The sequence below is a fragment of the Hyaena hyaena genome, unplaced genomic scaffold, assembly GCF_003009895.1.
Source record: "Hyaena hyaena isolate Hyena2069 unplaced genomic scaffold, ASM300989v1 scaffold_292, whole genome shotgun sequence".
NCBI lineage: Eukaryota > Metazoa > Chordata > Mammalia > Carnivora > Hyaenidae > Hyaena > Hyaena hyaena.
In genome coordinates, this window is record NW_024080924.1 from 350,185 (window position 1) to 375,323 (window position 25,139).

A 25,139-nucleotide genomic window follows, 5' to 3' on the forward strand; every position below is an offset into this window, starting at 1 on the left:
CCCAGACAAGGCAGCTCCAGATGGGCAGACGTACATCAAGAATTAGAAATAGACATTAAAGGAAAGAAATACAGCAAGGAACATATATATTTCTTATCAGGAGGGAAGAAGTCTTAGTACTCATAAGTCACATGGCTGCTGGGCTGGACACCGGCCAGAGTTACACAAAGAAGGTAGGATTTGCCCTGAGAACTCAGCTTTTACTTTCACACAAAGGCAACAACAATTTTACCCTCTTCTGCACTTTTATTCCCTTTACTCCAAAAACACAGGATTTGTAGGCTGCAAAGAGCCTAAGGACCCAGATAGTTCAGGAAGAGTGGAAACTTTTCCACTAGTTGTGATCTTGCTTAGCTTGACTGGTCCCCTAATTACACACTGAACAAACACACATGTGCAGGTGTAGGCACATGTGTGTACACGCACATTCTTGTTACTTTCCCTGACTGAAAGTAGAGAGAACCCTACCCAACGAGTTCCAGTTTTGCTCAGGTGATATGTAGGGGTGCCTGAGTGGCTCAGTTGGTTAAGTGGCCAACTCTTGATTTCAGCTCAGGTTATGATCCATGGCTGTGAGATCGAGCCCCACATTGGGCTCCACACTGACTCTAAAGCCTGCTTGGAATTCTCTCTCTCCCCCTCTCACTCTGACCATCCTTGCTCTCTCTTTCACTCTCTATCTTGCAAAAATAAATAAGTAAACATTAAAAAAAAAAAAAAAAAAGAGGGCGCCTGGTCAGTTAAGTGTCTGACTTTAGCTCCGGTCACGATCTCACGGCTTGTGAGTTCAAGCCCCACATTGGGCTCTGTGCTGATAGCTAAGAGCCTGTAGCCTGTGTCGGATTCTGTGCCTCCCTCTATCACTGCCCCTCCCCTGCTCATGCTCTGTTTCTGTCTCCTTCACAAATAAACATTTAAAAAAAAAGAAGACAGAAAAACACAGAAACGGAAAGCACACACAATGAGTACCTCTGAAAGCTGGAGGCCTCGCCCTCACCTTTTTTGGAAAGCCTCACTGTCCAGACAGGGGCTGTGACTGAAGGAGGAGTGGCATTCAACGGGCATGCTCAGGCGGCAGTAGATCATGTTGGCATTGCTATTCTGTGTGCCGAATGTCTTGTGGGTCACCTTGAGGCATGGAGGGCTGTCCATAGTGCCATCGATCCTCACAACCTGGAAACACCATGGGTCCTTACCTGACACACATGAAGGCCTGACTTTGACCTCGTGGCTCCTTCCTTCATTGCTGTTTCATATGCCATGGCTTTCTGTGAACTATAAAAGTTCTCACCAGTGATAACCAAACCATTATTCTCACTGTTCCTTGAGTCCTGCTCCATAGAGAATAACAGATCTGCCTCTGGCTGGAGAAATTAGAGATTTAAAAACATGCTTGTTGGGTTTTCTGCAAGATCAAGGGTGGCGAACAGGTGTAACAGAGGCGGTGGCATCTGGATGACGAAGCATGGCATCTGCTGAGGATGACCTTTCGGGTTAGGGGGTAAGTAGCTAAAGAAGAAAATGTTTCCAAAGATTTCCCTGGTCAGTGGGCAAGTGACTGTTTAAGCAGAAAACCCAAAGCTTAAGAAGACACATCACAGCTCCCGTGGGTGGGTCATCTCCCACTGCATGCACTTCCCAGCCCTGCCCCAATCACAGCCGGAGGGCTGAGGTGGCTCTAAATCCTGGAAATTCCCAGCACCAGGGCACAGCATTGCAAGAGGTGGGGTTAGAGAAGGAAAGATGAAAACTGGGTTCTTTAATATGTGTGTGTGGTGAGGGAGGGTACTAAGGAAATAAACTAAGAAATAGTCACAACAGTAGTAATAATAATAGTAATAATAATAAAAATAATAATATCTTTCTTATGGTCTAAGCACCTTCCTGCATTCTAGAAAACAGCTCCTATCCTGAGGTGAGTGTGCTTACCACTATTTGTGTAGTTTGTAGATTTTTTTCTAATAGGGTCTCTAGCTTCCATCCGTTTGGCAAACAGGTTCATTACCTCCAAAAGTTTATGAGCCAGCTTTCTAAGGGGCTCATCATCAGGCAAGAATCAGAGAACTAAAAGTCTCTACTATTTAAGACTCTGGGGAAAAGTAGAGGATTAAGTGTTGGTGCTTGTTGGGTTTGCATTGGAAGGTCAGTTACGGGACCTCACAGCCAGGTGGAAGCAAGCCGCTGCATCTAGGCCTCAATGGAGCTGATCTGTCTGACTTTCCATGAGCCCCCCACCCATCTCCTCACCCCCATGAAGAAACCACGGTGGGCACCGGCAAGCAGATGTAGGAGCAGCACCTACGTCAGGCTCCCTACAACCTCTGGCTCTTCTCGGCTCCCTCCTACAAATGAGGGCATCATGATCAACTACATGTCAGTTTAAGATGCTGGAAGTAGTTCTGCAGAAATTATATGGGGCCTAAAAGACATTATGTTATGAGCAAGAATTCTGTCTAGGACATATCATCTTGAGTGCAGGCACCGAGCTTTTTCAGGAAGACCTTTAAGATCTTTGGATACAGAAACATCTGGAGGATACACAATAGCCTGAAGGCTTGGGGACTGATCTGCAAGGAATTAAATGCAAGGTGGGCGCCATGTGCAAGGCGCTGCTGAGCAGCCCAGAGTTACAGCCCTGAGGGCCCGCGAGGAGGTGGCTGGGAGGCCGCCAGGGCAGGGACTTAGGTAAACAGCTGCCTGTTGACAGGAGCATTAGCAGGAGCTTAGTGCCTTGGCCCACCTGCCCTGCCAGGGCCACCCACGATGTCTAACATTACCTCTATATGCGGATGATCCTTTGGCACGTTGACAAACGTCGGGAGGCGCTTGCTGAACCACATGGCAACATCTCGGTTCATGTTGACAGCAAACGGCTCAAAGCCCTCCTGGAGGCCGCACATGGTATAAAACTTGAAGGTACTGGCATCCATCCCGAGATTCATGCGGCCAATCTGAGACAGTCCCAGAGAGCAGATGGGCACAAAGCCTGCAGAATGGTGCAGGAGAGCCTGCTTCAGCCCATGGGACCAGCCCTTAAGCTGTGACGAAGTCAGACTCTGGCTTCCTTAACAGCTCCGAGTCCCAGTAGGAAACATGGGACACCATCCTTTGTCTTTCTTCCTGGCACACAGACTCAACAACAGGAGGTCACACAGAGTCTGTGGCTGCAGCCAGTGTATGGGGAAGAGAACTGAATTTGGTTCAAGATGATGGGGGGGGGGCATATGCAGCCTAGATTCTTTTTAAGGTGTAAATAAATATCAGCTGGAAAAGTAAAACAAGTAAGACAATAAGTAAAATTCTTTATCTACGCTTTGGTTAAAAGTGAGATTAGGCCCTGGGAAATTTTAAACACTGGCCAAAACAAAACACGAGAAGCCTCAAGAAGGACTTGGTGCAGGGGCACCTGGGTGGCTCAGTTGGTTGAGCGTCCGACTTCGGCTCAGGTCATGGTCTCGTGGTTCATGGGTTTGAGCTCTGCATTGGGCTCTGCTCAGAGCTTGGAACCTGCTTCAGATTCTATGTTTCCTTCTCTGCTCCTCCTGGCTCACACTCTGTCTCTCTCTCTCTCTCAAAGAAAAAAAAAAAAGTAAATAAAAACATTAAAAAAATTTTTTTAAAGGATTTGGTCCAAATAGCCTAATGTCTCGGTGTCTTCCCAGTGACAAGAGAGGTCTAATGGTTCTTCCCACAGAAGAAGTTTTACATGCTAACAAGGACACTGTTGGTTTACAAAATACTGTTTGCAAACTGCCATGCCCCCCAGCCTGATGTTGTGGCCCCCACCTGAGCAGGAGGTGAGATTTCCAGTAGGAGCTATGGGAAGTTCCTCCCTCCCCTCCTAAGGCTCACTCTTTCCAAGCTCACTCTTGCATCCTGTCATATTAAAAAAATTGCCATGCAGAATATTCCAAAGCAGAAGTTCAAACTGTTTGCTGTTCTTGTTTGTGGCCTATTTATAAATCATAATTGAGGACCAACAAATCAGCAGGGCTGGGAAAGCACTAATTATCCCGAGAGCACTCAGCAAGGGAGGAAGGGCTCTCAGGCCGGTGGTAACACAGGGGCTGGAGCCCACATAAAGAAAACCGATGTCACTCTGAAGACAGGAGTGTTTGTTTAAGGGGAAATTTAAAGGCCAACTTTGGGAGAATTTACATTCCTCAGTAAGAGGTTTTGTCCATAGAAACCCAGGACAAAATCCACTCCTAGAGACCGTGCTTATGTACCATTACTTAAGCCACAAGGTCTCTATGTAGGATGAGTCACATATCTGAAAAGAGAATCCCACACAAGCTAAGAAATTGTAAACTCACTTAGGACACCATTTGATACCATTTAGTATCATTTCAAATAAAAGAGCTTTAACACAATGCTAGCAGAATAAGGGTGATGCTTGTACAGAGAGCCTCTGCTCCGGGACACGGAGGACTGAGAATAGACTGGTGGCCTGGCCCCCAGGAAGGTAGATGGACAGGTCAGAGAAGCACCCACTCATTCAACCTCCAGAAGAGGTTCTACGCTTCTGGGATTTTTGTGCCAGGGACCATGACAGGAAACTGTCTCCCTTCTGCAGATGGGGATGTTTATGAATAAGGGGCCCTTGGAAATCTGATTCCAGTGTGGAATAAGCATTGCTTGTTAGCAACAGTTCTTGGGGCCCTGTTGGGAGGGCTCTGGTTCGGACTATGAGAAGATGTAAAGGAAGGAAACTATCCTGATCCCAAGGAGCATATACAGACAGGGACAGCAATGGACTAGAGGGCAATGAGTGTTCAGCTGTGAAACACCGCTACTTCCAAGACTGCATTTTGGTTTCTGCTAAAGTGGGAAACACAACCCAGAAAACCACCACCTATAGTGGTCCTGGCGCCATGATCGTGAAGCAGCCTGGCCCTGAGGTGAGCAGAGAAAGGACATCTCAAGAAAATCTGTCTCCTCCTTTTTTCTCTGTTGACTTGAGTGGTGGAATGTATGAGAGGTAGGCACACATGCCTGAGTGGTAAGAAGTGGGGATGAAGACTTCGGAATGAGTCAAGTCACATGAATAATTTCCTAGTCACAGACCCACTGGCAATGTTCTCCTTACTGGCAGGAGGAAAACAGGTAATGTTTGAGTGACACCTTTTTTTTTTTTCCTTTTTTCTAAGGGACTTGGGCCCCTCCCCATTCCTAAGCTACCAGCAAAGCAGACAGCACTTTACTGAGGACAAAACTGAAGACTTGAGGAGCTAATGGACATGACCAAGGTCATGAGAAGGCCAAGTGACAGAATGGGACAAGATCCCACACACTCTGACTCATAGGTCAGCTGCCAGTCAGTGTGCAAGAGAACGGGGGAACGTTCCAGGGGAAGCGTGCCCCAGATTTAAATAGCAGCCATGTCCCAGGGCAGAGTCCCATCCCTCCAGGACAGCAGCCATCTACACAGAGGATGGCTGAGCAGAGTATGAGAGAAGGCATGGCCACAGTGGTCATGGAAGTGACAGCAGTGGGGGAAAGACTGTCAGGTACCTCCTGGGACCAAGTGGGCATACCTAGGACAACTCTGTCAAACAGCCGACAAGAAGCTAAATCCAAGGTTTGGGACAGAAAAGAGAAAACTGAGAAAGGACCAAGAGCAAAGATAAATCCTCCTAAGGTGCCAGCACTTTCTCCCAGGGAAGAATACTTGATAACTGGATCCACTGCATCTGCTCCCTCCATCTAGCTGAGAGGCTCTAGCTAATGATCTTTCCATTTCTAAAAGTTCTTTTCTGGAGGCATCCAAATGTCAAGTAACTTTCTGATTCTGCCCAACAGATAAGGGAGGGGGGATGATGATAAACCACAACAGCTAATGTTAATTAAGTACTTTCTAGGTGTTGGGCACTGGGCTTCATGCTCTGCTGACTTGGCTCAGCGTTACGCTCATTTTGCAGAACAGGAAACTGAGGCTTAGCAGACTGGATAACTTGCTCGAGGTCTGTCACCTGGTAAGCATGCAGGGCCAGCCTGTGAAAAAAGCTAACAGAGAAGCAGTCCAGAGCAAACAATTGGGACTAAGGCCAGGGTGCCTGTCTTTTTTTTTTTTTTTTTTTTTTTTACAGATAGTTTATTGTCAAGTTGGTTTCCACATAACATCCAGTGCTCATCTCCACATGTGCCCTCCTCCATGCCCATCACCCCCCCTCCTCCCCACACCCATCAGTCCTCAGTTTGTTCTCAGCATTCAAGAGTCTCTCATGATTTGCCTCTCTCCCTCTCCCCCACCATTTCCCCCCTTCCTCCCCCACGGTCCTCCGTCAAGTTCCTCCTAATCCTCCTATACGTGCAAACTTATGATATTTGTCCTTTTTGGCCTGACTTATTTCGCTTAGCATAACACCCTCAAGGTCCATCCATGTTGCTAAACATGGCCAGATTTCATTGTTTCTCATTGCCATGTAGTATTCCAAAGTATAAATAAACCACATCTTCTTGATCTATTCGTCCGTTGACGGACACTTAGGCTCTTTCCATGTTTTGGCTATTGTTTCTAATTCTTATCTACAGTGACTTGCTTTGTGACTTTTTCTTTACTTTTCCTAAGTGTTAAGTAGTTGAGCAGTTTGCCTCTAGATAAAGCAGCAGGAGGCCAACAACCACTAAGACTGCAGGCTCCTGGCATGAAAAGGGCTACGTCTCAAGCGGCCACCTGGCTTCCTGGAGTAAATCTGGATACAAAGTTCCATTTGGTAAGTGAGCAATGACTCTCATAAACTAGGGTTTGTACTTTGCACACAACTCAGTTAACCCCTAGCTTCAACTGAAACTGGAGAAGTAAGTGGACTGAAGAATACAGGGGAAAAGAAATCCCCTTCTGTATATTCAGCGTCACAGATGCAATGTGCTAAAGTTTTTGAAAAGGTCTGAGGAGAAAACTTGCACGTGGCCTTATCTTGAACCAAGATATGCATGGAGTTCTTGTTCCAGGAGAGGAATGGCCAGAACACAGGTATTTAAACCCTGCCGAGGACTCCAGCTTCCAATAAATTTTGCATCATCAAGGCCTCCTGACTAGTTCTGTGATTAAAAAAGAGGGATAGCCAGGGGGCCATCTTTTAATTATTCAGGTGCTTGCGAAGAAACTGGTTCCCTAGGAAATCTAAACCGTGGCCCCATTGTTAATGCATTTCAAGCGGTGGAAAGACCTGAGAGCAGTTCACTGGCAGTAAAGGAAGAATGAGGTCTTGGAAAGAGCTGGTTAGATGAGTGCGCAGACCACTCCCGGGGTGTTTCTGAGAAACTCATTGCAGTGGCATGTGTTCTACCCATTCTTTTTCATTTCTTGCTAAGCCCCCAGAAGATGGAGTTCAGGGAGAGCCCAGAGGTAGTCACAAGCCTTGTAACAAGCACAGGAGATGAGAGGCCACGCTCCCCTGTTCTAACCACGTTCAGAACCATAGCACCCATCGGGAGAGAGCATGGCAGGGCCCCTTGGCACCAATGTGGCATGCCTGCAGGTGACAGTGATGACTCCTGCAGGTAAGTTTCATCAGCCACCTATGAAGAGCCGTCAGCAGAGCTGAAGGACCTGTTAAATCCCGATGGGCCAATGGTAGGAACAGCCCGGGAGGCTGTCCCTGTAGACACTCTAATGGAGCCGATTGTCACTCAGGGGAGTGTCTTCCAGAGAGGCAACACAGGGGACAGGCAGTAAAGCCTCTTTTAGACATCACAATCTCAGGTCTATCAGGATGTTCAGAATTTTGTCTTCTTTTCCTCTAAGTGGAATAAAAGAGAAGCCTAATAGCAAAGATTTCACCAGGGAAGCTTCTGAGCTTCCAGATGCTATTAGGTGACAATAGTGAAAGCTCTAATGGTCCAAGCCAGGGATCAGAGTAGCGAACAATGATTAGGACAATTCTAATGAGGCAGATCAGAGTATATCAACTCTTATGATGCAGAAGAGGATGGAGATAACAATTTATAAACGACCCAGAGGAAAACAGCCATGAATTGGAATGCTTGTCCCCACTCCTTCGCCGAAAGGACTGGCAACTTCCCACCAGCACAACTCCTGCTTCGGGAAAGGCCTGAATCAAGGCTGGGATGCTGGTGACCAGAACAGAAGCATATAGGGGATTTTGCTTTATGAGGGGCTACCGTGTGCAAAATGCTTTACTTTCAACAGATGCTTTTCCTAACAGCTCAAGGCAAGAATTGCTGCCTTTTTCCCCCTTATGCAGAGAGCAGAGATGCTATAAGGCTATTCCAGGCCTCCGGGCTATTATTATCAAAGAAGGACATGCCGACTTCCTTTCACCTGTCCTTCTTCAGACTCCTGAGCCATCACAGAACTGAAAGAGCCTTCCAATTACCTTGTCTCTGTGTTATTAAAGTGCAATACAATATCACAGTATAATATGTTAACACGATACAGTACAATTCTATTATAAAACAGCTCGCTAATAGACTGCTATTCTGAAGGTCAGATCACGTCCATGTACACAAAGAGTCCAGGAAGCACTTCTTTCAATACAACACAGATGATCTTGAAAATCCAAGTTACCCTAAAACATTCCTTACTCCCCTACTCCAAGCCTACAACAGCTTCCAGGCCCCAAAAGGTGAAGTTCAAAGGTGCTTGGGCCAGATTAGATGGCACAAATTTCGTGAATGTAAAGCCGATTCTTGGTATTTGAGACTGTCCTCTGTACCTTCTCTATCTTTCCAGTTTTGTCTTTTGTAAATTTCCATACGCAAATCTTCCAAACTCTTCCACTCTTTCCTGATTCCACACGATTACTCACACTACTCATACACTATTATTTTTACTGCAGTTTTATCCCCAGAGGGGAACACCCTGGCTCCTTTGAGGTGGCCATCTCTTTGTATGTAACATCCAGCTTTAATACCACATCCATAGAATTTCCATCTGTATTAGTCATTTGCCATTTCTAACCTACTTCCTTGCATTATTATCTTTTCACAGTTATGTGTTATTTATTGAGACAACTAGAAAATGAGCCCCTTAACACTGCAATGGCTTCTTGCATTTATCTATATTTTAGACCACTGCTTTTCATGCTTTAATTTGCAGGCAAACCATCGGAGTCTGTTGTCACCAGTTTCTGGTCCACTACGTCTGGCATGGGGCCTAAGATCCTGCGTTTCTAATAAGTGGGACAAACTGTGAGTCACAAGGCTTTGGACTTTACAAAGTTCTCTTAACTGCAAAACAGACAAGATTCTTATCCCTTCCTTATGTGGAGCCAAAGCCTCATAGGTACGTAACCTCCCCTGGTTCCTACCCAGTAGAGCCAGGACAAGTTTCCTGGTCCTTGGACTGTTTTTACTTTAGGGAGCTACTTTCCTAGAAGATGAGCTTAGATCTTTGAGTTCTTCCTTTTCCTCTTGGCCTCAAGAAGGGGGTACCTGGCAGATATCTATTTCCTAAGAACCATGTCAGAAGGTAGCTCTCCTACACTGCCCTCCCGTCTACCTAAACATTTTCTCTGTGTTGCATCTGAACCAGCACAAAAGTATTTCTTTCTGCTGGCGACCTCTTCCCCGCCGGTCTCCAAAACCAAGAATCTTTAAGACCTCGATTTTAAACCTTTTCAGAAGGCATTAAAATATAGTCATCCTGTCTTTCTAGGAAAATACATTCACTTGCAACCTTTCTGTTTCCCTAAATAGATGGCTCTTAGAAAGATCTTTAAAGTTCTCTTAGAGTACAGTTAGGTACAGAAAAGAGGTGTCCATAAAAACCGTGGAAGTGATTTATAAAGTTAAAAACTCTGCAAATACAGAATATTTGTGTTATTATATATACAAGGACACATACTTCTGCTGGTCTCACCTATGTAGTTTTATCCTTTTTAGCTTTCTTGGTAAAAAAAAGGTTTCTTTTTGCATAGTGTTGGAAATATAAATCCAGCAGGTGCCCTAATCATTTAGAGAGAGGGAGACAAAGTTAAGGAAAGTCCACCCAAGATGTCATAAGTGGAGAGGGGCAGAGACAGGAGTAGAGTGCCCTCCCACCTTCTCGACTACTCCGGCTCATCCTCATCTGTCATGAAGATGGCAGTTGCACAGCATCAAGCACAAGGGTATATGTACAGCAGGTACTAAGTCATTGCAATAGAATTTTACATCTGGGAAGGATGTCGGAACTTCTATGGTCTACCTTCCAATAAGCTGGTATAGATGAAGATAGGGAAACCAAGAGACGTCAAGCTGAGACTCTCTGGGAGCCACACAGCTTGTTAGGAGCGAGTCAGCTGACTCACAGTCCAGTGCCCCTTCTCCTATATGCAGCCAACGTTTGTACATAACATAGTGAAACAGACAGGAAATAAGGAGCGCCAACTGCTTCTTTGTGTAGCTGGAAGAGCTATTTTGCCTGCCATCTATTCAGGGCCATTGATAAGTGCAACTGTGCTTGGGTTTCGGAGCGTGTTTGAATTTCAAAATAAATTATATTTCATTCAAGGGAACAGCTATGTCGAACTTTTGTGTTTCAATGGTTCCCATCAAAGCATCAAGTTCAATTATACAAACATGCAGACTGACATTTCAATAAAATGAATAAAAGGATAATTCTTTAATTCACTGACTTCTATTCTGCCAGCAACACGAGTCCATATGCAATTAGCATTTCCTTTGTAAGCTGGGAAACTTTAACATGCCATGCTACAGGGTAGGGAATCAGAGGAGAGCTTCTTAATCTATCTGGAAGTTCAGAACTTATATTTATGCTATACATATCGACTACTGCCATTGTCTTGACTCTTCAAAAATGATAGTAAATGAGTTAGTCTTCACCATCAGGGTTTTAAATATGCAAAGGATGGTTCACCCTAAATAAGTAGGTAGATAGCTCTCCCTGGATTTTCCTTGAACTCATGGAGCTGGAATGGGGTGGGTGGAAGGTGGTAGACTTACCATTCTCAATCTCATAATCAGCAAAGGCCAGTTCAGAGCCTTTGCTGGTAATCAGCAGCTCCCCATTCAGTGTGAAGATCATTGAGGCATCGTCAAGGTTAATCATACATCCAACCACATCTCCTGGCTGCCACGTGCGTCCAAAGTACCCACTGCCTTGATGCCAACGCTGGCCCTAGGAAATAAGATCCCAGAGCTTAGAGACTGGAGGTCCTAAAAGTCCCCATGCAGCTAAAGAAATGCCTCCATGAACAATTTCTCCTACCTGGTAGTGGTACCTGGTTTCTACAAGGTACTCACCTCTCTACCAGGGACAACTTACAGGGAAGAATTATCTGTCTTACAAATAAATGAAACTGAGTTACACAGGCTCATCAGAAAAGGTAGCCGGTCTCCCAACACCTAGGCAGCTATGACAGCAAACAGAACTCAGTTGAGGGCAAAGTGCTAAGATTTCCTCACATACTAGCTACGGTGTGTTCTGTGAACCTTCTTCAGAATATAGGCAATGGGCTCGAGTACAAGGGCAGATATGGAAATTACAGAAAGGACTTGGACATACGGTCCTTCCCTTTACCAGAGCAAAGAGCAAAGTAACAATCACTAGGTAATGATCGTTCAATGATCTAGAGTAGCCAGTGGTGGTGGTGACTCACTTTGAAGCCAGAGATTCAGACACTCAGTACTTCCAACTGCCAGGGAAATGTTTGGAGAAAACTCTGGGGACATGTGGACATGACCCAGACTCACCCTGCTGCCTTCAAACACAAAGGCTTGGTCATCAGCCCCCAGCTCAATGTCGGGCCGACAGCCTGGCCTGGCCCAGCCAACACGCATGTCTCCTCCGGTCACCACTTCAAACTCAAAATACCACTTTCCAGATCTCACTGCATAAGACCGCTCTACACGGAAAAATCGAATCTTGTCTATGCTGACTTTCTCCACAGCAGGGTCAGCTATTGTGAGGAGGAAAAGAGCAGAGGATACATGAAGTAAAGAGAGAACACAGGCCTTTATTAGGTAGCATTCCTCAAAAGGATTTCACAACAACAAAGACTGACAGACCTCCTACTACCCAACATGGCATTTTGTTCATAATATAATAATCACCACGATCATCATATCCTAATCAGAATACAAGGTAACATTCACTGAGCAATTACTTTGTGGTAGATCCTTTAGAAACAATATCTAGCAACAATCCTATGAGGTCAGTAATACGGTCTCCATTTCACAGATGAAAAACTGAGGCTTAGAAAGGTTTACTTGTTCAAGGTCACAGAACCAATAAGCTGAGGAAAGTAAGGATATGAACTCAGGTCTGTCCCACCCCAAATCCATCTTTCTCATCACATATAATATTGTCCTAATTTGCCTACAGTCCCTCGTGAGGTATGGGATGACAATGACAAGTTCATCAGTTGTGGGCGGGTGATTTTAATCAGTTGTAGAAATCAACTTAGAGATGAGATGACCTGGACCAAAAGTAAGCTGATATTCACACGTTTGGTAAATAAGAGAAATAAAAGTTACTTGGTTTTGTGACTAAATATCCCCCAAAGCTCAGCCACGCCGGAGGATTGCTTAGTTCCTTGTAAGACTGGGTCACAAAAGTGCTCACCATAGAAAATCATCACAGAGTTTAAAAATGGTTCTCCTCCCTCCTCCCCTCGCTTGTTAAAATACACCATTTTGTTTAGTGCTCTTTGGTACCAATATCATTTCTAAAAGTACACATCAGACTTATTCAAAGTCGGCATTTCTGCAGAAGAGGACCTGTTCAGTCAGCTGGGACCAGAATGAACAATCTCAGCTTGTTACCTAGTTCTTGGTCTGATGGCTCGATGTTGTAGCCATAGCCAACGAATGTGCGAACAGCTTCACGAAGGCTGTCCCTATTAGACTTCTTCGTACGCTCATCCAGTAATGCATAGGGCACTAGCCGGGGATTTCTTTTGTTCTTCAAATCCTACACGAAGCCAAAGACAAGAGGTTCTGAGAAATACATTTCATCTTTACCAAGAGCTTGACTACCTTATATATTCCCAGACACCATCTTGGCTTCCTCACATCTTTCCACCAGCCCTTCCCCCCCAGCACCTTGGTATTTAGCAATATACTCATTTACTACTTCTCTTCAGGATCAATTGAATATAAATGGAAAGGTGTTGCTATTAAAAACACATTTCAATAATGCCAGCCTGTGAATAAAGTGAAGTATCCTGAAAGTGGTTAGAAACCTCTATTCCCAAGGCAAGCCAGGTGGGGATTTACCTAAGTATTCCCCTGTGGAAGACCATGCCATGATTCAAACTGTTAGAGTCTACTCACAACAGTCTCTTAACAGAGAAATAAGACAGATAAGCACGTATGTTCAAAGAGAAGCAGCAGAAAAGGTGGCAGTCTCACAGTGGGTCCATTTCATTACAGTAGGCACACATTTGTCTTAGAGGCCTCCTCAGTTCCTCAGGGAGTACTAAGAAGACAATGGCCAATGCCTGCAGTATAAGTCATCATAAACAAATAGGCCTGCCATGCTGTTTTGAGTCCCTCTTATCCCATTCTGCCATGGCTTCCATAGTTGTGGTCTTCTTGGCTTCCAGACATGTGCAGAATTGGAGACTCAGGCATGAATAAACATGTGTACACACAAGTCCCCTTGATCTTCCCTGCTAGTACCCCGGATACTTAAGAAAATAAAGGAATACTAAAGGAGACTCTAAACTACACCGAATTCCTTGCCAGGCCCTGGTTCTAGAGTGGTCTCCTGTGCAAGCCAAGAACTCTGCCCAGAAATCCTGGCTCGATGGGCTAAAGTAAGGGGCACAGGCTTGTTGGCAGCCTGGCTTGGCCCTCTCCTGGGCTGGGCTCCTCTCCTTTTGACCTTCACTGGTCGATGCCTGGGACTGACCCAGAAACACTGCTGAGTTGTAACGCTGAATTGTGAAAGGCTTACCTTGGCCTTGGAGAATGGCATGAAAGCTCGGCTCTCCACCACGCAAACAAAAAGACAGGGAATGAGGGAAGATGCAGCCAGGGGGCACACACACAGGGAACACAATTGCAAGTGAACCAGATTAACAAAGAAAAGGTAAGCCTATTCTTTTCTGCAAAATTGGAATTATGCCCGGAATTAATATCAGTGTGACCATTACAAATTCTACCCAGTCCCATGATTCTATAAATAACAAATGCATTGAAGCATGAGGGATAGAGTGCAAGGGCAACTTCCATCTTCCAATCTAATACCCACCAAAGCAAAATGGCATTTTGATGGATGATCACATCTCCTAGCTTCTCTAGCAGGCTTGACCTAGTACTTCTCACCTGTTGGATGCCATAGGTCCATCCTTGTTTTATTCGGTCTTTGGCCCAAACATTATGTGCATTTTCTGCAAGCTTATCCACTAAAATTTCTTGAGGAGGTAACAGCTTCACATCAGACAAATCCAAAGGGGCTGGCTTGTAGCCATTGGACATCATATAGCTACAAGTAAAAAAAAAATATATATATATACATATCTACATACACATCTGTATACATTCCAGATCTTAGACCTACTCCATCTTAGACCAGCAGCACATGGTAAGAATGCCATGAAAATAAGGTTACAGTCTCAGGTTTTACCCTTTGTCAGAATGGATTGCCAAGCTCTATTTCAAGTCCTTAGATGAAGCCCCTAATCCACCATCCTTTTTGCCAATGCACGTCAAAGATTACACAGACTGCTGGAGAAAGTAGATGGTCAGTGCAAATCCAGCCTTATTTCTAAGAAAGCTACGAGGGGCTACAAATGCCTGACAAATGAGGGGCACGTTCCATGTGCCGCAGTGTTACCAACAGCTCCTTCAGCTCACTTCAAAAACAGAAAAAGTTATGACTAGATTGACAAGGACAGGACCTTGTGCCAAGTGGTTTCTTATAAATCAGTAGAGAACAATCATTCCATCTTAGAAAGCTAAACTTTAAGTTTGGGAATTAAAAAAAAAAGGGACCTCAGACAATTTGTGAGCTTGAGGTGACCTTCCTGGTTTTTCAGTCCAGGAACCACAGCCTCAACGGTCTGTAATTTGTAGATAATTTGATAGATAATGTGAAGTTGGGAAAAAGCTGAGTAAGAGGCCAGGTAGATGCGCTGCATGAATGGAGAGGACCAGGGCACACTGTGGAGTGACTCTCAAGGAGAGAAGCTGATCATAGCTATGTGGGAACGGGAGTCTGGAGGCACTGATGGTGCCAGGGCCACCAAAGGCGCAGATCAAAGCCAGAACCTGAATGTGATGACTTGTAGACCAGGAACTCTCTCTACACAGGAACTGCTGAGCCGTGTGATATGCACGGTCTGCTACAGGCATTAAATATTGCCCCTCATCTACCTTCTTGGGATGCCTGGGCTTGGGCAGAGTCAACATGGGTTGACTGTTGAGCACTGACCCTTGGTTGGCAGGCAGCCCCTCCAGCTTCTGCCTCTCGGATGTGCTGCTCTCAGCACCCGGAGTTGCCTCTGAGAGTGACACTTGGCAGCTTGGGAGATTAACAGGGAAGAAGGGGAAGAAAGAATCTGATTAAAGCTGGCACTGTCAAGGCTCATAAGTAATCATAACACCCATGTGCGAATGCATGGGCACTCAAGGCTGGTGAGTGCAAGGGTGAGCAAATGAGTGGGCCCATGGATGTGCCATGGGCACACATATGAATGTGTGAGAACATGTGACTCTCCATGAATGTATGAGTAAGAGAGAGTATAGGACATGGACAGATTTAGGGGCCAAATTAAATCTTGGCAGAGACAACCGTTTCCACATAGGAATTACCCGGTTGTCCCAATGCCAGAGGAGTGAGTTTTTTTTCTGTGGTGACCAACCATTTTTGAGTTCCTGTGCCAACTGTTATTCTCATAGACATAGGCTGTGTACCCGTCTGAGTGCTGCGCCTCCTGGCTTAGAAATAATGATAGTAGTGTAGGGCCCAGGTAAAGGAGCAAAAAGAGGGAAAGCTTGGGACTTCCGTCTGGGTTCACAGTACAGTTGAAGGAACCAGAAGCGTTGTGCCCTGTTGGTGCTGGAATGGATCTGGGGCCATCACCTGCCTTTGCTCCCGGGCCTCCCATCCTCCCAGTTAAAAGATTCAGACGGAAGCATGAAAGTTTTCCATCATTAAAAAATTCACTTACTGGAGCACCTGGGTGGCTCAGTCTGTTAAGCATCCAACTTAGGCTCAGGTCATGATCTCACCGCTGGTGGGTTCGAGCCCCGCCTTGGGTTTGTTGCTGACAGCTCAGGGCCTGGAGTCTGCTTTGGACTCTGTCTCCCTCTCTCTCTGCCCTTACCCCGCTCATGTTCTCTCTCTCAAAAATGAAAAAAATGTTAAAAAAATTTTTTTTAAAAATCACTTACTTTTTGGGCAACTTGACCTTCTTGAGATCCTCCCCAGCAGCTGGGTTAATGTGAGCAATGTGGCATCCCAGGGCCAGAAGGGTTCTGTGATATAGCAGAAGGAGGGGAGAAGGGTCAACTTGATAAAAGATAGCAAGAACCCTAACCTGCATCTGAGTTGATGAGCAACCATGGTGGATGTGTTGTTTCCTACGCTAAGTCCTTCATCGACATGAACAATCACCATCCCCACTCATTTATCAGAAAGCATCATGTTTTCAAGGCAAGGGACATACCTTTACAGTGTAGTTATAAGGCATTAAATCACCCACTCACTGTTTAGACCACATTCAATTCAATTCAATACTCACTTTAAGGTTTCGGTTGACATTTGTAGGTTATAATTCTTCTCAGTTTCAGGCAGCTTTGAAAACTCCACAAGACAGGGGTGTTGTCTTTTATTGTCATCCCGTGTCTAGGTGACAACAAAAGAAAAACATTTGTTTTCACAAAAGGCGCTGCCCCGGAAAACAGAAAAGGACGCACTATGAAACATGGTCCAGGCAATCCGTACTGGACAAGACAAACAAGAGTTATTTGCTGATAGGGCAAATAGACCATCTTTTCCCTAGCAAATGATACATGTCATCCCCAAGTTTCCGGGAGCTTGGGCTCTGTGTATTGTTTCTATTCAAGTGTCTGTGTCCAAAACATACTCTCACAGAGAAACAATTTTACACATGGTAGCCATGTTCCTGTCTGCCTCAAATTTACAGAATCATAATGCTACTGCAGGGTAGTTTTTTGTTTTTTTTGTTTTTTTTTTACATTTATTTATTTTTGAGAGACAGAGACAGAGCATAAGCAGGGGAGGGGCAGAGAGAGAAGGAGACACAGAATCTGAAGCAGGCTCCAGGCTCCGAGCGGTCAGCACAGAGCCTGATGCAGGTATCGAACCCACAAGCAGGGAGATCCTGACCTTAGCCAATGTCGGACACTCAACTGACTGAACCACCCAGGTGCCCCTGGGTAGCATTCTTTAGAATATAAAGGACTACAGAATCTGTCTAGGAGACAGCACTGTCCCAAAAGAAATATAATGTCAGCCACAAATGTGAACCACATTCATAATTACAAGTTTTGTAGTAGCCACTTGGGAGGAGCAAAAATAAACAGGTGAAATTAATCTTAATGATGTATTTTAGGGATGCCTGGGTGGCTCAGTCAGTTAAGCAACTGACTCTTGATTTCGGCTCAGGTCATGATCTCATGTTGTGATTTCGAGCCCCATGTTAGGCTCTGTGCTGACAGTGCAGAGCCTGCTTGGGATTCTCCCTCTTCCTTGCTCTCTGCCCCTCCCCTGCTAACTCTCTCTCTTTCTCAAAATAAATAAATAAACTTAGAAAAATAATATATTTAATCCTATATATAGAAATATTTCCATTTTATCAAGCCATTAGTATAAGAAATCATTTCTGAGACATTCTATACTAGTGTTTTCACAGCATGTCTTTTTTTTTAATATATATTTTTTTAATGTTTTATTTATTTCTAGGAGAGAGAGACAGCGTGAGCAGGGGAAGGTCAGAGAGAGAGGGAGTGACAGACTCTGAAACAGGCTCCAGGCTCTGAGCTGGCAGTCAGCATAGAGCCCGACGCGGGGCTCGAACCCACGAACTGCGAGATCATGACCCTAAGCGAAAGTCGGACGCTTAACCGACTAAGCCACCCAGGTGCCCCATCACAGCACGTCTTTAAAATCCAGTGTACTTTATAATTACAATACATTTCAATTCAGACTAGTCATATTTCAGGTGCTCAGTAATCATTTGTGGCTCATGACTATTGTATTGGGTAGTACAGATCCAGACATTAACTAATTAATTCATGCAACAAACGTTTGTCAATTGTCTGCTATGTGGTAGGTGCTGAGCTAGGCATTAGGAGTTCATTGGTGAGCCGGGATAGCCCAAGCCCATGAAGAATACAGTCTAATAGCATAGAGAAAAGTAATAAAATAATCATAACAATAAATGTAATATTGCAGCTGTGAGTAGTTCTCTAAAGGAGAGGTCTGTGGTGTTATAAGAGCACAGAGCAGAGATGGGATCATACAGAAGGAGAATATTTTATGGTAGCTCTATCAATATCAATAAGAGTTAAGAGTGCAGGGACCCTTTCAGTAACTAAGATGGAAGGTACATAATTTGAGGGTGTCAGGGTCAAAGGCAGCTTCAGAACTCACCTATCCTTATGCCTTCAGACATGACCTTACACAAATCATGGAACACAAAGTCAATTTACATCCTCTTTGAAAAATGCTTTCTAGCGTAAGAGATTCTGTAACCTCCTTTTAGTGTCTATTAATCTTAGCAATACGTCTGAAAACCGTATTAAACAAATTCTGATTCAAAACAATGAATCAGCCTCTTTTGGCCCCCCATGCAGAGAGGACAGCTTTTTTATGAAGGGGAAAAGGAGATGTGAGGGTTCTGGAGGAGGTGCTGAGGAATGATGGTGCCTGAAATTCCTTGAATGAAGGAAGCCATTTTCAAGTAAGAAGGGAAGTGAACCCCCAGTTCTGTCTGTGTAGAGCTGGCCTCCCCCTCTACTCACTTAGATAACTAACTGAGCAAAGCTTGGAACAAAAACTATGCAGGAGGCGGTAAGGAGGAGTGAGTTTTGGCTCATGCGGTTCCTTTCTTCTTTTGAGTCTTTCAAGAACCCTCCCCAGGTAACAAGGCAATCCAATCCTCCTCCCCAGCCTGGCCACTGGAATGCATACCTTGCCAAAAGTCCAGCCAAGCTCTATTTTATTCATTCCCCAAAGTTCGTGGATGTTTTCAGCCAGTCTGTCTCGGATCTTCTCCAGGTGAGGTGGCAAAACCACCTAAAAAGAAAACAAACAAGTGTGAAGTCAGCACTACAAGAACCAACCATATTGAAATCTATCATAAAATCCACGTGGATGTGGTGACACAGTTGAATTCCCTACACATCTCCCAGGAGAGGCTGCTTCCAGAGACCCCTTCTCCCCAAGAGAGGCTGTACTGTTCTAAACCACTCTGCTTGACTCTGATGCTCTCAGAGATTCCTTCCTCTCTGGGCTTCTTCTCTGTCCATCCCTTCTTAGTCTTCTTTGAAGGTATTTGTGTTATGTGTTCTTTACATGTGAATGCATCTTTGGGCCTCACCTCTCCTCTCTCCATGCTCTTTCCTTGAGAGATCACACCCAGCTGTAGATAATCCCACTTAAGTGCGTATGTCTCTAGCCATGGTCTCTCCTGAAGTTCAGACTTACAGTTCCAACTGCCTGCAGGATGTTTCCGTCAAATAAACCCAGTATGCCATTCAAAACTGGATTCATTTCTTTCCTTCAAAACCTTTTCTCTTTCTGTTTTTATTTTCTCTTTGTGTTCAGTGCTCCACCATTGCTTCAAGTCTGGAAGTCAGCCTAGTGTCTTCCCTCTGGGTATTACCTGGACCCCTAGCCCCATCTAATTAGTCACAGAATTGATCATGTTCTTTTTAAGTAGTCTTCATACCCAGCATGGAGCCCAGTGTGGGACTTGAACTCATGACCCTGAAGATCAAGATCTGAGCTGAAATCAAGAGCAGGACGCTTAGCTGACTGAGCCACCCAAGTGCTTCTGATCACGTTTATTTTTGAAGCATCTTTCTGAAGGGCTCCCTCCTCTAATCACTAACTCTCATTATTTTCTCTTTGGACTACTGCAAGACCCTCACAGCCGATTGCCCAAACTCCTGACCAATCTACCTCCACGCTGTGGTCAGAGCGATGAGTCTCCAACAAAATCACATCAAAATGCTCTCTTCCTGGGTGTCTGCAAGTGTCCCTTGAACTCCTAAGACACAGACTAAATGTGTTAACCAAGTACACAGTGTCCTCCTTCAGTTCTTCCATCATGTCCTCACAAACACATCCTTGCCGACTTTTGAAACTGTCACAAAAGATCACACTGTTTCACAGTTATGTGTCCCTGCATACGCAATCTTCACCCTTATCCATTTCCCCAATGATACACGTGGAACGTACGCACGCTGCACATACACACACACCCCTCTACACCACAGAGGAGATGACAGACACTTTCTTAGAACAGGCTCCAGATAGGAGCCTCTGAGCTTGTTTTCCAGCTAAGCTCCATCCTTGGGCCTTGGGCTCAAGCCTCCAGTATCTTGCCAAATCAGTTTGGTGAGAAGCCACCACCCTTGATAACGGAACAGCCCTCCCTTTACTTCCATGTCTGATGGAAGTTCCTCCTCCTCCACCAGCCTCTGTAGGTGGTATCAGAACACTCCAGCCTGCCTTCAGATAGAATCCTGGGGGGTCATTTTAACAAGAATCCATCCCAACCCCAGGGGCTTCTCTTAGTAATTTCCTTCCATTGGTTCTCCCCACCTCCCCAACTTGCTTTCCTTGGCTCTGAAGCCCTACTTGTTCTTGTTGTATTCAGAACCGAGTCCAGCTCTACACTGGAGTTCCTTTTCCCCTATTTACTTAACTCCTACTAAAATCTGTTTTTACTGCTTTAAGGGCTGTCCAGCGCTGGTTTTATTCCAAATACCCTCAATATCCATCCTTCTAAATTTAGCTCAAACGTCCCACCTTTGGGAAGTCTTCCCTGATTACCTTCACAGAGAGTTTCTCCGGGTTTTCCTGGCACTTTGTTCATCTCTCTCCACAAAGGTCATACAACTAGGGGCCGAAGTTTTTTTCTCCTTTCCTTCCTCCTATGTTCTAAAATTTACTATTAACTGCTACTAGAGTAATAACAATAATAGTTATTATTCCCACATATACTCACTGACAACTTTTAAGCAATGGGAGATTTCATATAAAAATCCAGATTTCTAGTTTGCTTTGACCCCTTGGAAGATCACAAACACTGGACCCACACTTTGGCCTGGTAACCATCAGCTGGAGCTGAGAAACAGCCAGTTTCTGAGGGCTTGTGGACTTGACCTACTTCACTTCTGCATCACCTGCCTGGCCCTTGCAATGCCTCCTCTAGGACAATGGTTATTAGTATTTCCACTACTTACAAAAATCCTGATTTTTCTGTTTTTGAGGGAGGGTAGCTTCTGGATAAATATTGCTTTTGGTAAAAAAAAAAAAAAGGGTATCAAGTAAGTGATGTATATGAGGAGATCATGGAGAAAATTTGCAGTTACATTTAAATGATGTGTTATGATCACTATTTGACTTTCAACTAAAGCCATTTAAAAAATCAACTTAATCTGAGTATCAAAACGGCAATGTTAATAAGTGGCATGATGTTCCAATAAAAACAAAATGGGGAACATTATCAGCAAGCAAATTATAACTGTATTTGGGCTTTACTGGTAAACCAAGAGAAACCGTTTAAACTAAGTGCTCCTTAGGAGATCATGGATTGCAAAGGGATTTCCATGTGGGAGGAATCACCTACTTCAATGAAGGGAGAAAATGTGGAAAGAGGCCTCCACAAATAACCCCACAATATCATTTCAGTGACGTCAGTTGGTTGCTACCTGGGGCAGACTAACACTGGCTTGCTAACTGACTTGGGGTTTCTGGGGCTGGGCTGCCCAGAGCTGGGCTCCTTTTTCCTTGTGTTCAGCCAGAGACTGGGGTGCTTCAAGCCCTGGGAACTGTTAGTGCCTAAGGACAGGGCTCCAGTCGGCAATACTTGGTCTACAAACTGGTTACCATATATAAGGGAGTTGACCCTCCCTTTCATATATATATGAAATCTATATAGAAACCTATATAGATTTCATATATATATATATATATTTAACTTCTCCTTTGATAAGTTTACAAAGTGGCAGGTTCTAAAAACTCATAAAGTCTCATTCAAGATAATAAATTGCACTTTTCCAGCAAGAATGTCTCTTTACCTGACTTCCTGGGAACATGTCCCTAGTCCCAGGGTTCATACAAATTCAACTTTGGGTCCTGACATCAAAGGTTTTTCTGGCCTGCTGATTTATCTGCGATCTTCAATTTTCAAGTCTTCAATTCTGCAGGTTTAGACACTCTTCCCATTCATCAAGCCCTCCTTCCCTCTCTCATCAAAACGTCCCCTCATATTTTTTTGAGGCCCACTTCTTCCAGGAAGCCTTTCCTAGCACACACCTGATTATTTAGTGAGGGGCGGGAGAGACAAGTAGGTACCATGCCCATGCTCTCCTCACACTTGGGCACTAGCGGCCTTGCATCCATGTAAAACCTTGTTCAGTTCTTTGGCCCTCAAGCTTTGTATCTAGATTACACAGAAACCAGAGGATCCGATTTCTAGGATCATCTCTGGCTCACGAACTCCTCCCCAGCCTCCCATCAACCTTCTCAATGCCAACTATTCTCAAGGTGCTGTACCAGGCTCTGTGAAGCAGGCAGAGAAATGCTGCAATTTCCATTTTATGGAAATTCACAGTAATTTGCTGCAGGAGGTAAGAAGCCAATTCACGAATATGCACACATAGCTGAATGTTATAGGGTAGCATGAATATTATGGGAAAATAACATGCTGGAGACCCTCTACAGGTCAAAAGAGCCATATTCCTACAAACTACTAACCCCTTGTGCCTCAGAGACAAGACCCCTTTTCATTTTCTTTCCCTAACATTGAGAATAGTGATGTGAATAGCATCAGTGTGGAGGAAATACTGGAAACTGTTGTTTATGCCCCTTGCCTTAAGCATATGAGCGCGTCCCTCTCAAAACAGGCCAGGGAAGGGAAAGAAAATGTCCTTTTATTAGCACTTTCCCTTCATATATACTACCTCATTTCAGTTTTATTTCCAGCTCTTCTCCTACACGCTCCCCCTCCTCCAAGCATCCAGCCACAAGAGAATATTTATAACCACCTGTCCCTACTGTTTTTTTTTTTTTGAAGTCTTTAAATTCCAGTTAGGTAACATCGTGTAATATTAGTTTCAGGTGTACAATATAGTGATTCAACACTTCACACCATACCTGGTGCTCACCACAAGTGTGCCTTAACCCCCATCACCTGTTTAACCCATGACCCCCCCCACCTCCCCCCACTAGTGACCATCAGTTTGTTCTCTGTAGTTAAGAGTTTGTTCCCTGGTTTGCCTCCCTCCCCCACCTTTGTTCATTTGTTTTGTTTCTGAAATTCCATGTACGAGTAAGATCATATGGTATATGTCTTTCTCTGACTTATTTAGCTTAGCATAATACTCTCTAGCTCCATCCATCCAACCAAATGGCAAGATTTCATTCTTTTTTATGGCTGAATAATATTCCATAATTTGGCTATTGTAGATGCTGCTGTTATAAATACCAGAGCGCATGGACTCCCTTTGAATTAGCATCTTGGTATCCTTTGGGTAAATACCTAGTATTGCAATTGCTGGGTGGTAGGGTAGCTCTCCCCCGTCCCTACTTTGTTTTTCTCCTTGTAGACCCTTACTTACCCTGTTCCTGTTACTTTACCCCTGGATGCCCCTCTCCACTTAAGCTTATTAAAGTCCCTCGTTGAATTCCAGTCTAACTAGACTTCTAGAAATTTTCTAGCCTAAGAGGAGTCTTTAGCACTTATTTGTGCATACTGTTCATTTTGGATTTATTACATTCAGGCTTAAGAAAAGTACATTTGCTTTTTACCTCTTTAACTTGGTTGTGAACTCCCAGAGAATACTGCATATTTGCACCTGCACTTCATAGGGCCTTGCATATAGCAAGTGGCCGACTTCTTGTCTGAGAAATCCTGAAAGAACTCAATGTATGCATATGGTAGCAACATGAAGAACGATGGTTGTTCACATTACATGACGATAATACTGAGTGTATGACAGGAATGGTTCAGATATAACACAGAGAGAAGGATTTAGCCCTATTATTTCATCTACGTGGGCTGCCTGCTTGAACCTACCTGACTGGTGTCTATGGGGCATGGGATAAAAGAGGCTTGAGAGAGGAACTGGGTGGTACCCAACAGATCTCTAACTCCTTCAGCATCACGTTTATATTCTTTGACAGGCTCCAATCTCATCTTTTCTTTTGGAAGTAAAGCTTCGTAGCAAGGGGCATAGCCAGAGGGAGGCAGGAACTTAAATTCTCCATGACGTCCACCCATCAGGAAACGCACTCTGTATCATTTGGAGAGACCAAGAAGAGAGAGGTTAAAAAGAGAAACCCCAGCCTAAATAAGGGAACATTCAAGATAACCCCCCCGCCACCCCAAATTATTTTGTGGGGAAGTGCCTGAACTCAGACTGGGTGCAACAAGCATCCTAAAGTACACGAGAAAGCACTGGAGAGAACTCAGTGTACGATCATCAGGTGACCCATGTCAGCTAAGTCCTTAAAAGTTTACTTATACATAAATATGACTAGGCTTTAAAACTCCTGTTTTTCCTGGGGTGCCTGGGTGGCTCAGTTGGTTAAGTGTCCAACTCTTAAGTTTAGCTCAGGTCATGATCTTGCAGTTGTGGGACTGAGCCCCACATTGGGCTCCATGGTGAGCTGAGCATGGAGTCTGCTTGAGATTCTCTCTCTGGCCCTCTCTCTGGCCTCTGTCCCCTGCTTGTGCGCTAAAAAATTTTAAAATATCATGTTTTTCCTTACTCTAGTAGATAAATCACCATTGTAAATATTATTACTAGAGTATTGAAAAGAGTAGCAGTGATGATGAGGAGAACATTATTCTCTGAAAAGATCGTATTAAAACTACAGCATGAGGACTTCACATCTTTTTACTTGAGGGACATTACTAACATATTAATTTAAAAAACATGGCCTAACTATCTGGGAGAAATAGAAAACTCTAATTTTAAGATGTAGGCAAAAGATTAGGGAATACCAGAATATTAAACACATA

At 44.4% G+C, this 25,139-nt stretch overlaps 1 protein-coding gene across 1 annotated transcript in view; it reads right to left on the bottom strand.

Annotated features, from left to right (window-relative positions):
* Nucleotides 1-25,139, bottom strand: part of RYR3 (ryanodine receptor 3) — a 364,667-nt gene that overhangs the window by 198,557 nt on the left and 140,971 nt on the right. Inside the window, exons 20-29 of the mRNA XM_039247258.1 lie at nt 24,192-24,408; nt 19,073-19,177; nt 16,659-16,762; nt 16,309-16,392; nt 14,239-14,398; nt 12,733-12,880; nt 11,662-11,867; nt 10,912-11,086; nt 2,778-2,986; nt 998-1,173 (exon numbers count right to left, since the gene is read on the bottom strand). Coding sequence (XP_039103189.1) covers nt 998-1,173; nt 2,778-2,986; nt 10,912-11,086; nt 11,662-11,867; nt 12,733-12,880; nt 14,239-14,398; nt 16,309-16,392; nt 16,659-16,762; nt 19,073-19,177; nt 24,192-24,408 — 1,584 coding nt within the window. The remainder of the gene's footprint in view (nt 1-997; nt 1,174-2,777; nt 2,987-10,911; nt 11,087-11,661; nt 11,868-12,732; nt 12,881-14,238; nt 14,399-16,308; nt 16,393-16,658; nt 16,763-19,072; nt 19,178-24,191; nt 24,409-25,139) is intronic.